A 14,122-nucleotide genomic window follows, 5' to 3' on the forward strand; every position below is an offset into this window, starting at 1 on the left:
AGGTCTACCATATCCTATAACAGGGTCGTCCAACCCGTGGCCCGCGGGCCATATGTGGCCCGCGCTGTATTTTTCAGAATTGAATAAAAAAATTAGGTATAACTATCATTCGAGCAATTTAGTATGAAAAGATGTGAACAAACAAGTTGTTTATTTTCCTGAAATGTGCACTGGCAGCCCTTTCAAACGAGCCATGAGTGCCATTTTGAATCGAAACCAACTGGGAGGAGATATCAATATATAACGCCGCCGTAGTTGCTACGTACATACATAAAATCCATAATACCAGTGGCGGCGCGTGGTCATTTTGACAACCGGGGCAAGCTACTGCGGGACCAAGTCACCCCCATCTACGAGGACAGGATGAGCGCTGTAAGTTCTCCCATCATTTTATGAGTATAAAAACCATTCCATCGGTAACAACCAATCGGCAAAAGCGACAATTTTTAACGATAAGAAAGTGTCTTTAAAACCGGTCCAAGTCAAGGGATTAATAAATATAGACATAGTTTATTTTGAAGACTCTTTCAAAAGGAAAGGCAATATTTACCCAGATAAATACAATGACATATTAACAGAAACTTCGGGAAAGCAGACAAAACCTAAAATAAGGTTTAAAACGTTACGATGAAGAAAGGAAAGTTAATGCAAAGATAAGGACATGCGTCGCTCACTCATAGATATATATGCTGCTAGACTTCTACTGCTTGAACATATATGCAACACGCCGCGGTTTCTTGGAAGCAAAATGCTCAATAACGCGCTGGTTAAAGTCATGCATCCCAGAAATAACGTCTCTGTGAATGGATAAAACAGCCAAGGAATTTAATCTATCTTGCTTCATTGTGTTTCTAAGATACGTTTTAATACGCTTCAGCGTGCTGAATGTTCGCTCTGCGTCGGCGGAAGAAATACTCGTCGTCAAAATGATAAGGCCCAAGACGTTCTACCTCTAATTTTTGTTCCACGGCAGCAGCGAAAACGGAGTGCGAAGTAGTGCATCAACCTTATTCATTACGAGGTCTAAGGCTAAGAAATGCGAAGTCGGAAAGAAGTGAGGAGCTCAAAAGGAATTCGGAAAATCGAAAGCAAATGGACTAAAGGTCCCTAACTGATTCAAATAGCGAAACAAGCGACAAAAACGAAGGCGAGGAAACTATCAACTCTTCAAGCAACCAACGAACGAGAAGGAATGCGTGAATATGTCAACACGTTGTTGTAAGAAACGTCGGCATTGTGTCGTCATAATTTCGGGGCTAGCCCCGATGATTTAGTAAAAGAAACAGAAAACAAACGAGACAAACGCGGCGAGTGGAAGATAAAAGAGAGAATACGATATACAATGAGCAACCGGGGCAAAATCGGCGTCGCCCCGTCGACGTTCGGTGAAGGCTTTGCGAGCGAAAAATGAACCATGTCGGGAGAATATGGCTAGTGTAGACAGTCTGTGCAACCGATATTGAGGTATTTGTCGAATATTTTTTATTATACCGAAAAAACAACCGGCGCATTGCCCCGGTTGGCCCTATTGACGCGCCGCCGATAATACATACATAAAAGCGAGCTACTTTGTGGCAGAAATATTCGCAAAACAATCGAAGCCGTTTTCACATTAAGAACTCGTTCAGCAATGTATTGTTAGAGTTACCAATGTTTTATGACCGGAAATAAAAAAGGCGTTTGCAAAAATAAGCCTGTCAAGACAGGCATACGATAAAACGCATCCGTATGTAGACACATTGAAAATCATATGCTATTGCGTACAATTTATATAAACCCATCTGTCAGCCCATTTCACTTTCACTCCCCGTATCTCAAAAATGTCTCTGGGACACTAAAGCAATGAAGACACTGGGGCTTTGTACATGTGGCATACGGCATTTGACAAAGAAAAAAATGACCTTCAGTATAGTTTGTACAAACGAGTTATAACATGTAACAGCCTGTTTATTGATATGGGAATCGTGATTCAATATACATATAATTAAAATGTTCACACAAGTTTTTCTTTATAACCTTTGCTTTTTACAAGCTTTACTCGGAACATACAACAATTGCAACAAGGTCTTCAAAAAACATAAAATAACGTTTCTTGTTATCAGTGAAACTCATGTTTAATTCGAATATTTACCTTCATATACGAACCAATGCTTTACGTGGAAATGCTTGGATGGATATCCGATAACGATTGAAAACAGCGTGACCAAAACGAAAAAAATAGGGATTTTAAACAATCTGTGGAAAACTATAGAAAGCGTAGCTTTGAAAGAATTACCACTTTGTGACGTCAACTCTTTTGACAATATTATAAAAAAATTACCGTTCCAGTTGGGAATACAATCCAGTAGGGAATACTGCAATACTTTCAGCAGTAAAATATCATCTTTGGCTGCAATGTACAGACACGATTCTTGCGAAATGACCATGATATCTGCTTGTCAGGCTCCCTAACAATCAAATACGAATCGGAGGATCGATTGGCAGAAGCTCGGCGGAGTATTGAAACATGACAAACAAATGACTCTCAAATTTAAGTAACTTGGTAGTGCTCATCAGCTTATTTTAAAACGATATAATATCATCTACTGGCGAATGGTGTTAGTTTTTGATGCATTTAAATTCTGTTCACTTCAGGTTGGCTAGACAAAGGAAAACGGAAAGAAAATATTAAAGCAACAGTCAGATATGGGGTCTCAAAGTGAACGATACGCCGTAACTGTCTCTTCAGTCGGAGCGGCGCAAATTCTTCCTAAATATTGTGACATCACAACGGGTCAGGGGAAAGTCGGAGAAAAACCAAAATCGTAAAAGTAATAACCTCACTTGAGACACTTCAATATTTAAATACAGATTATTTAAAAGGGATTACCAAAAAACATAATAGAAAATATCATCACCGACAGAAATTTAGCAAATCTCCCGGTATAATAAGTCAATTATTTCATTTCATAAATGTCTCCAATTTATTCTTTGCAGTATTAGAAATGGAATATCGTCAATACATACAGATATGAGGCAGTGTATCTTAAGATAGTTGTTATAGATTGTCTTTAGAGTCTTTGTTGTTTCGAATAGACAGGCTGAAACGTTAGACCAGGGTCGTCCAACCCGGGGCCCGCGGGCCATATGTGGATCGAAAAACGTTCTTTGCCAAGTGTATAAAAAAGAAGCTGATTTATGCATGTGTCTTATTTGTGGATAAAGGGGCTGAGAGTGGCGCGTTCGATACGTTTTCATTGTGTCTCGTCTATATAGATTCCGGGCTATCAAAAGACGTGACACTTGAACGGAAGAATATTTTTGTTCCTTGCGCATTCCAAAACCAATTTGCTTGTCATGTCCAGCCAATATCGCAGTTAGTAAAGGATTCAAAGTTAAATTCGTTACGAAACGTGTCATCGAAAATTCGACCCAGAGACCCAGGACTGCACCACATCTAGTCTGACTCTGTGCGACAGTGCCAAATGTGGAATGTGCACGTTCGGAAACACATTTTGCTACGAGCATCTTGTCTGAAATGCATTACACTTGGAATAAATTTTGTACACGCTTGTCAGATCGTCATTTGGACGCAGGTTACCATAAAAACATCACCCTTCACATTGATAGAAAGTAAATGAAAACAATGTATTCTTGAATAATAAAATTAAAAACGCCACATACACATCTCATTGTGGCAGGCCTTTAACGCAGCAATAGAAGGTGCGAATGCGCCATAATTTAAAGATTAATGTTCGAAGGCGGAAATACTGCGGCCCGCGCGCTACCGGAAATGTGTATATTTGGCCCGCAAGTACTTAAAGTTTGCCGACCACTGTATTATACGTTGACACTAACGGACTTAATTTATTAAAATGAACGATATTCTGGAAATTTGATAAATAATATCAACTAGGCTTACTCAACAATTTTATCCAATGAGATCTTTAAACATGAACAATCATAGTTCTATGAAGGGACACGAAATTTAGTTGACATTACAATAAATACTTGTAAATACATTTGGTTGCAGTGATAAAATCGGGAATTTGTCACAATGTCTTTACTTCGTCCCTGCTTGCAACGAAAGCTTCGACTGAAAGCCCCGATGACGAAAGTATTATATAGCTACTGCGACCAAACAATGCAACAAAGGGATCATTGGGGTACTTGGAATGAATAGTTAATCGTTCAACTGTTTGTAGATGGTAGATGGTAGAATTTATTAATAATCTGGCAACCTGTACTTTAGTTTATAAGGACCACATATTCTTTATATTATGACCTCATATATGCTTGGGTGGGATTGTGATGCTACAAGCATATAACATAATGAATGTGACTTAGTCCTTGTTACATCACTGGCGTTGTTGGACACTGGAAGATCCTCCGTGTATTAAAGTTTTGCAAGGCTTTCATAATGCACTACAGTGAAAAATGATCTAAAATAAATTCCGATTGTTATTAAGATATAAACATTAGTCCAAATTTCCAACTAGCCTATTTATTTGCGTAGTAGCAATCAAAGGAAGCTGTATATTGCGAGTACGCACACAGCTGAAGCATAACGAGCATCGTGAAACTTGGGGCCCCATTCGAAAGCGAACTATATTTTTTACTGACCAAGAAAATCCACGCTAATATATACAAGACAATCTATTTCAATCTAAATTACAAGACATGTTAATAATCTAAATTAATAGCACCGGTGCCAAACAATGTTACTGTGATGATATGCGCGAAATTGTTCAATTCATATCATGAGCTCAATGGTCCGAGCGGCGTCTCTGAGAGGGGGCCCCGGGACGAGACCGCGCATTTCTTAGAAGAATTCGATATTACGCCCTCGTTATTTTTAACGAGTTCTTAATCAATTCCATTTTTCCTTCTTAACGCCTATATGGTATGGTATTTTACCTCTATGAAGCTCCGTAGTAATTTTTTTTTAGCTGAAAATGAAATCTAAAAACATGGGTAATTAACCACGGGAACTTAGTAAAAATATATTTCACTACTTTACTCGCTAAATATCATATTTATCAGCAAACTCACTGAACTAATATTTAATGAGTTACATGATTTCTCCTGATGTTCACTCTGAACTATTATGGGTAAAACGGACACACGACGTCATCAAGTTTATTTTAAGCTCTTACAGCTACTCACCAGCGCAAACATATTATAAAAACGCCTTCAACACCTCACAAACTAGAGTAAAAAAAGCAAAGAAATTGACTATTACCTTTTTAATCGGTGTTTGGGTTGCACAATTGTGGTTGGAAGTCAGTATAACAGTAAATACCCAATTTTTTGCCGCTCTGAAATCGAACTTTTCAGAAAATCGCCTGTTGTCTGCCCAGATTTGCGATAATGGCGGCGTATTCGCTCCAGTAAAATCCATTGCATTCCATTGGTTACGTAACAAACGAGTAATGAAACCTCGACCGAAGCTCTCATGGTGTCGCTGTGAGATCAAATCGAAAAAAGTGTCCGAATTACCCCGCATGTCCGTTCTCCCCCACCCTACTATATACTACAAATAAAGCAAAATAACCTGAATATAGTTCTAAGCGCGAAAGGAGTCGCTTGGAACTCTAATTATAGTCATATTTTCACTTTTAATTGGTATCTCGGCACTTTGCTTATTTTGTCAATCACTGGAATATATCAGCATATTTCTATTCTTGCTCACACAGTTTAAATTTTTTTTATTTGTAAATAACTTTCGCAACTCAGGTCGAGCCAACGTACAAATGGATCATTTAAAAGAGATGAAGGTATTGTTGAATAATTTTGAAATAATATTGAGATATGGTTACGATTTTACGAGGAGCCTTTCTGTCCTCGCTACACAAGCAAATATATATATTCTCAAAGAATTCCTACCTCCATAAATTTTTTTTTCTATAGTTACTTTATAGGGTTTGGTTCCGAATCAATTTACGTAAGAACATCTCCTACTTTTTAGTAGGTTTGCGCAAAATGAATGTGTCGATGAATCTAGCCACCACAACTTTGCCATTGCGATTATAGTCATTTTCAAGACAAGCGCTTGGTACATGGTACTAACAATACATACGCTAGTCTGTTCCGTGCGTAGTTCTTCTTTACAATATATATACGGTACTTTGCGAACCATACGGCGCTTACGATACATATTAGTATTACGATATTCAAACGGTATTAGGATGCATACGTAGTACTTTGGCACAATATTTACAGTACTTGAGAACAATACAATGCAGTTTTGAAACACCTTAGCCGTATGTTTAAACATCTCAGCAAGGATGGAGCTAACAGACTTTGTACCGCTGATTACGGTATCCCTCACGACAGTGCTTCTCAACCTTTTTTTTTATCGCGGCCCTCTTTCACGGAAAGTTTGACTTCGCGGACCACCTTCATTAACGTTTTTTCTTTTCAGAGGTTTAAATAAGTCGAGGTAGGGTTGTCCAGAACGAATCGAATATCAGAGTAATCGACTACTTTTTCGGCAAATTTTTGAATAATGATTTGACAGAATGATTTTCTGTTGCGTGAAAATTTTCCAGTCCATGGCCGATACCAGCACTCAAAATGTCGTACCGTATATTAATTTAATTTTGTTCAACGTAACTAATGGTTGCTTCGACTTACGAAAAAATAAAAACATTAATAGACTAAAATACCATTGCAATCTGCGGACATAAAATGTGTGGTAAACTGTTCGATTATATTTGAATAGTATTACAAAAATGCTAACGCAAACAATGGAAAAATAATTTTGTGATACTCGAAGCCGACAACCTTGGACCATCCTGGCCTAAATTGATGGAATCGATTTGGATCCTGATCAGAAAAACATTGCTATTCCTTTATAAGGTCGAAATACTTCCAATTCTATCACAAAACATAGGAAAATACAAATAATTTGGCAACTTATTCGCGGCCAACCAGTTGGCCTCGGACCACCGGTCGAGAAGCGCTGCCGAGATATGAATACGCGTGTCATCTTATGGGTGTGTACAAATGCAAACAGAACGAGATGACGATATATGATTATTGAGGTTTACCGTATCCTATAAGAACCAAGGCCATGCTTTATTCACTTTCTTGTTTCCATGGAAATGAGATTGAACCCACGGTTTTCTGACCCGCGCCCAAGTGTTGAACGTTCCTAATTGTTAATGATGACAATATTCACATACATTTTCATTGAGTTAAAACACATCGTTATCTACAACTTGAACTAATTAATTTCGATTGTGTAAATTTACTTTATATGAACATTTGGCGACACAATATCATGTCGGATACCAGGTTATATGCGAGATTTTCCTGATATGTAGTCAAATAATGAATAAGGACGCGCAGTCAGTCAGGTATATCCTCCTTCCTACTACTGAATATATCCCAGAGAGATTTGCATTTGTCAACAAATTTTCCATGCCGAAAGATGAATTATTCAAACTATTGTATACAGCAGGGGTCGGCAACCTTTTGTCGCTCGCGGGCCAAAATTAAGGTTGCAAGTCATTGTCGGGCCGCACATATTTTTAGAAAGTTAAAAAATCGAACGGATGGTACTTTTTATAATAAAAATCAAGCAGTGATACATCTCTCGAATAGAGTATAGATTTATTTCCTCATTGCATTTCATAAAATTCATTTGCATATTTTCGGCGCCATTGAACCCATTTCACTTAGCATCAACTTTTCTGCGTTTTGTTGCCATTTGCTTAATTGTAATTAAATTATATGCTCAATAAACGAGTAATTGTGAATTATATAATTGTTAGGTTATAATATAAAGAATATATTCGTCAAAACGGTTGTTTTGTTACCATAATTTAGTGAAGCGTCGCGGGCCGGATTATAGTGCTCCGCGGGCCGGATCCGGCCCGCGGGCCGTAGGTTGCCGACCCCTGGTATACAGTATATATATGTACATCACGTACTTTCAACATTGACGAAAAAATGAACTACAGACTGACTGACTTAAAAAATGAGAAAATCTAATAGTTGATACGCCCATGTGCCAAATATACATCGTCCAAGTGATAATCGATTTCTAGAGTTTGGTAAATGAAAAAACCCTTACTTGTTGCTTTACTCCCTAACTGTGAAGTATCTGCAAAACTGATCAGGACAGAGCTCCTTGTCAGTGCGAAGTCTGTAGAAATTCATATTTGCTTGTGGCTGGTAGCTTACTAGACTGTCTTGCATTGTCTTATGTTATGCTGTCTATTTCTGATCTGATCTTGTAGCCAGTTATACAGCTTCTCCAAAATTATTTATGTACCCGTTGAAAAATAGTATGAAACGTTTGATTAGTTAAATAAAAGGCGCTCCAGAAGTGTGTGTACCAATATGGAGGTAACTAATTTTGTTCGCCTACTTTACATCAAGTTGTGTAAAGGGACTGAAATCTATGGACAGGGGGTATATTCACTTGGCTAACACAGACAGTTCCCAAACTCGTAATAAAACTAAAATACGGTAAATCAGAATAAAATGATGGCCTAACCCTAACCTGGTACACACACTACGGGAGTACCAAATAAAGTCACAGGATTACACTCACCATATTTGACTTTTTGGCTGACGATTTTAGAACATTCTATATCTCGGAAACAAACGTAAAAATAAATTTGCCTCGCGACTTACTGAAATAACTGACTATACTTCATCTCACGTTACGTAGATGAATTTTATGAGTGATCTATTTATGTATCCAATATTGCTTTCCGCGCATTAGATACGAAACAGTGAATTATTAACCAACGGTTTATGCCTATTCTTCTATCTACATAGTGGACAAGTTGTGTGTGTAGTCTGTAAATAAAAACTGAACTGAATCATATTGTTCCACTCCATAGTGACCAATGGTCGTATTACAAGTGAAACTAACAATCATTATTTTCGAACTACAAGAATGTACGATATTTTCGGCTATATTTATTCTGTTTCCATGCATCGAATCAGTACTGATATTTGAAATGGATATTCAGAAGGTTTTTTTACAACCGGGAGTCGTGTTGGCCGTTGAAACCAGATGACATTGAAAAATGGCGGATCAAGTGGAACAAAAATACCCGAGTGTCATTTCAAAAAAAGATTAGAAAACAACGTTTCTTTAATAAATTTGCCCTGTTTCCACGCTGAATTAACATTACAACAGATACGGAAGATTTGAGTCATTTACAAATATTTGTTTTTGACAGTTTAATCATTTGTTATATAGTCGAGGAGAAATAAATAGATACAACGTTGCTATCGTTAGAACATGGTATGTCGGGTGAGACTATCTGCACTGAACAAACAAATTAATTAACACGGACGCGTGTTTAAATTGTGACGTAAAGCGCGATAGCTATGCATACATTTTTTATGCTATAATACTGGTGACCTAGTATTCAATGCAAGCTTTAGGAGCCTCACTACATTAACTAGTAATTGCACTTATGGCAGTTGTTTGTAAATAGTAATCAGTCAATAACAACAACACTAAAACAGCATAAACAACAGTTTTTAAATTGCATGAAAGGTTGGATTTAAAATAAAGGTTTCTTTAGTTAGCAATTGTTACCATGTATGTTTTGTCCCTCACATAAAAAATTTAGACAAACAGGATATAGGATAATAAAATATGCCGAAAACGCCACGATATACGATACACCTTTTGTGGAAAAATATTCGATTGTTGAGTCTTCAAATCGTAAAAACTTAACAGCCGTAATAAAATTTGATGATGTTTTCCAAATTCGAACCATTTTTTTTTATTATAGACCACGTCGTAAAATTTGACGACATTTTTCTTCGGTTTGTTGAGAAGCTTCGAAATTGACTCGCCCATTGTGGGTGCGATATGACGTAGGTATATGACTTCAAAATGTAGTATATATATGACAGAAATGTTCTCATACTTGAATTACCCCATACATATTCAAATACAAGCGCAATCAAGTTTTTATGCAATAACTCAACTACGTTGACAGGTCACTGATAAGTCGGTAAAATATTGTGCGAGTAATATATATATATATATTGAACTCAATTTATAAAAATTTGCCGATGCACTTGCAGAATAAGTTTTGCTATCTACAGCTGGAGGTGTAATAACGGCCTTGAACTTATCAGAGGACTAAATGCACAATCACGCTTGCTTAAATATAATTTTATAGGACATCATTTTAACGTTGTTTAAAATGTTTTCATATAATTTTGAGATTAATGCATTATCGCGGTGCCCAAAATATATAATTAAAATACTCAACAAACCTTATCTTTGGTCATTTCCCCAGCAGTACTGAACCCAACTGATTTTAGATTCACGACTACATTTCCATAACTTTTGTCTATGTTCATTTCATAAATGTACTAGGAAACAACTCTAGTGAAAACATAGTAATACGGTCTGAAATACAATTGTGTGAAGCGTAAATAGGATCAAATTGACTTCCAAGTTCTCCATACCTAAAATTTTTGACTTTTTTTTAACCTTTATACTTAAGAAGAATTAAACAAGGGAGCGTCAGACTACTTTGTTTAACATGCTTTTATTAACATATAAAGCATTTTCTCTTTACACATTACATTTACAGTAGATTTTGATCGCAAGTTCATGTACTCTTCCTTTGTATCCCGATTCGGAAATAAATCAATCTTGATAGTCTAACAAAAATTCAGCGCATATGAATGAATCATGCCTATTGCTCAAAACCAATAAAGAGCCATAAGAGAGCACTCCTCTATTTATTCCAATGAACTACTTAGTTCAAGCCTGCGGTAGATAATATTCGTACAGTTTGAATTTCTCTGTCGATGTCGAGAATGGATTTCCCAACAAATAAAACGATGCTTTTGTTACATCCTAATATTTTACTTGTATATAACCACTTAATGCCGGAATTATGATCCGCTGAGAGAAAAAAATCGCCGCTTCGGTTATTTGCTAATTCAAGGCCGTAGAATACGAATTTAAACTTATTTTTTTTTATCTTTCTTATTTGGGAGAAAATTTTATGTCACGAAATCGATACACTCGTCCACGTGATGAATTTATTGTGTCAATACTCACACGTATTGCGACTGATACGAATGGAAATATAACAAATTCAATTCAAAATAAACGAAACCGGACGACAGAAAATGTTCAGTAGAGCGTACGCTTGGTCATAAATATACGCCATAGTACCACGCAAAGCAATTTTTGGCTTTGTTTAAGCATAAATATACTCCGTATTTGGTAAATTTGATTACCGGCTTGCTATCACACCCAGGGAAACGACATCGCTGTCTCTTAGCTTCCACCACAGGGCAATGGCCAGTGGCATCGGTTCTAATCTCAATGTTGGGATATGGTGTAGTTGTGCTACTGATTCGTGGTGGGGTAGTAGACAATAGCCTGCCTCGCTTAGGTGGAGTCGATGTTTTCCCAAGCTTGCTGTTCCAGCTGTTTACAATAGCCAAATCAACCAGATGGAAGAAGATTCTCAGGTAGTACTTTTTTGACCGAATGCGTATTCTGTAGTAGGCTATAAGCGCATCTGACAAGTCTACGCCTTCCATACTGAGGTTATAAAAATCTACCATATAAGAACTAGTCACCATTATGTGCTGTTTTGTGACGTTGTCCCATCTTCGGACTTTTGATGTGGGCATGGCGCTGGCAAACGAACTGGCAATAGTTACACTTCGTTTATCATGCCACTTCACAACGCTTATTTCAGTGTCCTCAACACGTGACGTCTTTTCTTGATAACATTCCCGTCCTCTTTTTTTAAAATCTTTGTCAGATTCCAGCTCGCATCCTAATAACCTATTTTGTCTCGCCGTCCCTATACAATAGATATTCCTTTTGATGAGAACGGACATCAAAGGTATGGACGTAAACCAATTGTCAAAACAGAGTATGTGACTTATATCATTCTCTACATCAGTGATTCCCAAAGTGGGCGATATCTCCCCCCAGTGGGCGAAAACGATACAGAGGGGGGCGAAAAAGTCTAAGGGGGCGATAGGGGGGCGATTTTGCGAAACCTGTTTTATGTTCGGCGCACTTAATTCTGTACTCTGTGTGCATTCGCAGGCTTGAATCACGTGGGCGATTATCACACGCGAAAGGATTTCTGGTCTCGTCTTCGCAGTAAGGCAAGGTAGTTTGCGTATCCCAGTGGTCGGCAAAATACGGCCGGAATATAATAATCTGGCCCGGGACGATTCACTGAATGGACCTTTCCCCGACCTTTGACCGCGGAAAATTCTTCCCAAACTTCACCATTTTAAATTTTTCGGTACTTATTTTAAGAGTGGTTTCGCGAGTTGTTGCCTGTAAAATGGGGTATTTGTTTCAAACTATCATTCTATTACACACCATTTAACAATCTGTTTTTTAAAAGTACCGATAAAGAATTTTAGCCTAGTCTATCACAGCTGTATCTACACTAATTTTTTATTGCTGTATTTAAACTGAAACTCATAGAAAGACAAAGTAATCATTGACTTACTTGATTTATATTCAAATTTCCGAAAAACAACTAAAAACTAACGAATATAATTCAAAAACGCGAAAATGAGGTAATGTTCACGACCACGCCTAAAAATCTGTCTGAGTGAGAGTGTCTGAGCGGATGCGAAAGAGGGCATTGTTACGTTTTTTGCATCTTGCTGATTGGCCAATGTCACGAAGTAAACAAGAAAGTCTATGCCCGGGGAAATATCCAAACGGCGGTTTTGACCATGAAATTTTTTTTATGTATAATCTACGCTCGAGGAGTAAATTACATTTTTTTACGTAACAGAATTTATGGTGAGACACGTTTATACTGAATTATACTATATCCTAACAATTTAGTGAACAGCCACTCGTTTAACGAGCCTACAATTTAATTATATATAATTAGACAAATGGAAACACGCAGATGATGCTGAGTGTAGGGGTTCAATAGCGCAGTAAATATTCGAATATATTGCAAAGCAATAAGGAAATAAAATTCATATTCTATTCGAGAGATTGATCACTGCTTAATTTTTGTAAGAATGTATCTTCTTAAAGAAAATATTTATCAAAATTTCACAAATCATGCTGAAATATTCACTTCGATGTTTGAAAGTACGTATTTGTGCAAACCGTTATTTTCGAAAATGAACATTACAAAGAACAAGCAAAGAAGTGGGTTTGGTGATGCCCATTTAGAAAATGTTTCAATCTTGGCGTCGTAAAGCTATCCAGCGTGATGCAGCAACAAGACAGTGTCACATTAAATGTCCTTGTAATATTTTTTTAATAAGACGACTGAGTTGAGTTGTCGCAGTTTTTGCGCGCTGTTCCGTTTTTAACTTTCGAAAAATATATGCGACCGGCAAAATACTAGCAACCCTGAATTTTGTCCTGCGAGCGACATAAAATTTGCCGACCCCTGGGCCGTAGCCGATAGTCAGTCAGGGCTTCTTCCACATCCGAGTCTATGAATCCAAAAACAAATGGCTGGTTAATTATGGACTGGTGATCGGACTGGAGGCCGTGATAGGATGAGGAATCGGGGATGAATTTTTCCGAAGTTTTTTGGTGCAGGTCATCAGGCAGTACGAATGAATGAGATGTACGAAAATCATTATTATAAGTTTGGGAAAATTAACTTTGGTTTTATTATTTTAATGTGAAATGGGGTGAATTTAGGAAGTGAAATGCTATAAGGCAAGAGTACACGGCGGTTTTTGAGGAGGTAGAACCCTGGATTCTTTCATTTCCGACCTATTATATGGTAAAAAGGGGGTTTTCAGCCGTGCTACTATTGCTATTAAAACAACGAAATCACCTTTCCATCAGTAAACGGGGTAATTTTAGATATAATAAAAAACTCGCAGAAGAACACCAAGCTCATCTATCTCATTAAAAAACACTATAAACTATGATTTGTCTTCTTATTTGGTCTGTAATATATTCGTTTCTGACTTTATATTTTTTTGTAGTACAGGGGGGCGATGAAGTTGTATAAACTACTTTAGGGGGGCGATGGTCAAAAATGTTTGGGAACCACTGCTCTACATTATCAGTCAGTTTGATGACTATGTTAGCACTAGCCTCGAGATCAGGGTAACCAGACACAGGATGTATCTTTCCTGTAAACATTTCAAAGTTGTGTACCAAACCATCTGTTCC

The 14,122-nt window shown here is 37.4% G+C and overlaps 1 protein-coding gene across 4 annotated transcripts in view; it reads right to left on the reverse strand.

Moving 5' to 3' along the window:
* Positions 1-10,374, reverse strand: part of LOC120328321 (carbohydrate sulfotransferase 9-like) — a 40,934-nt gene extending 30,560 nt beyond the window's left edge. For 2 of the 4 annotated variants that reach the window (XM_039394769.2, XM_039394773.2), the window contains exon 1: positions 10,240-10,374. In XM_039394769.2, coding sequence (XP_039250703.1) covers positions 10,240-10,326 — 87 coding nt within the window. In that variant the 5' untranslated portion in view covers positions 10,327-10,374. Of the gene's footprint in view, positions 1-8,542; positions 8,649-10,239 lie in introns of those variants that run through there. The other 2 variants (XM_039394770.2, XM_039394775.2) reach the window with 2 other exon arrangements.
* Positions 10,375-14,122: the final 3,748 nt, after the last annotated feature.

The sequence above is a fragment of the Styela clava genome, chromosome 7, assembly GCF_964204865.1.
Source record: "Styela clava chromosome 7, kaStyClav1.hap1.2, whole genome shotgun sequence".
Classification (NCBI taxonomy): Eukaryota; Metazoa; Chordata; class Ascidiacea; order Stolidobranchia; family Styelidae; genus Styela; species Styela clava.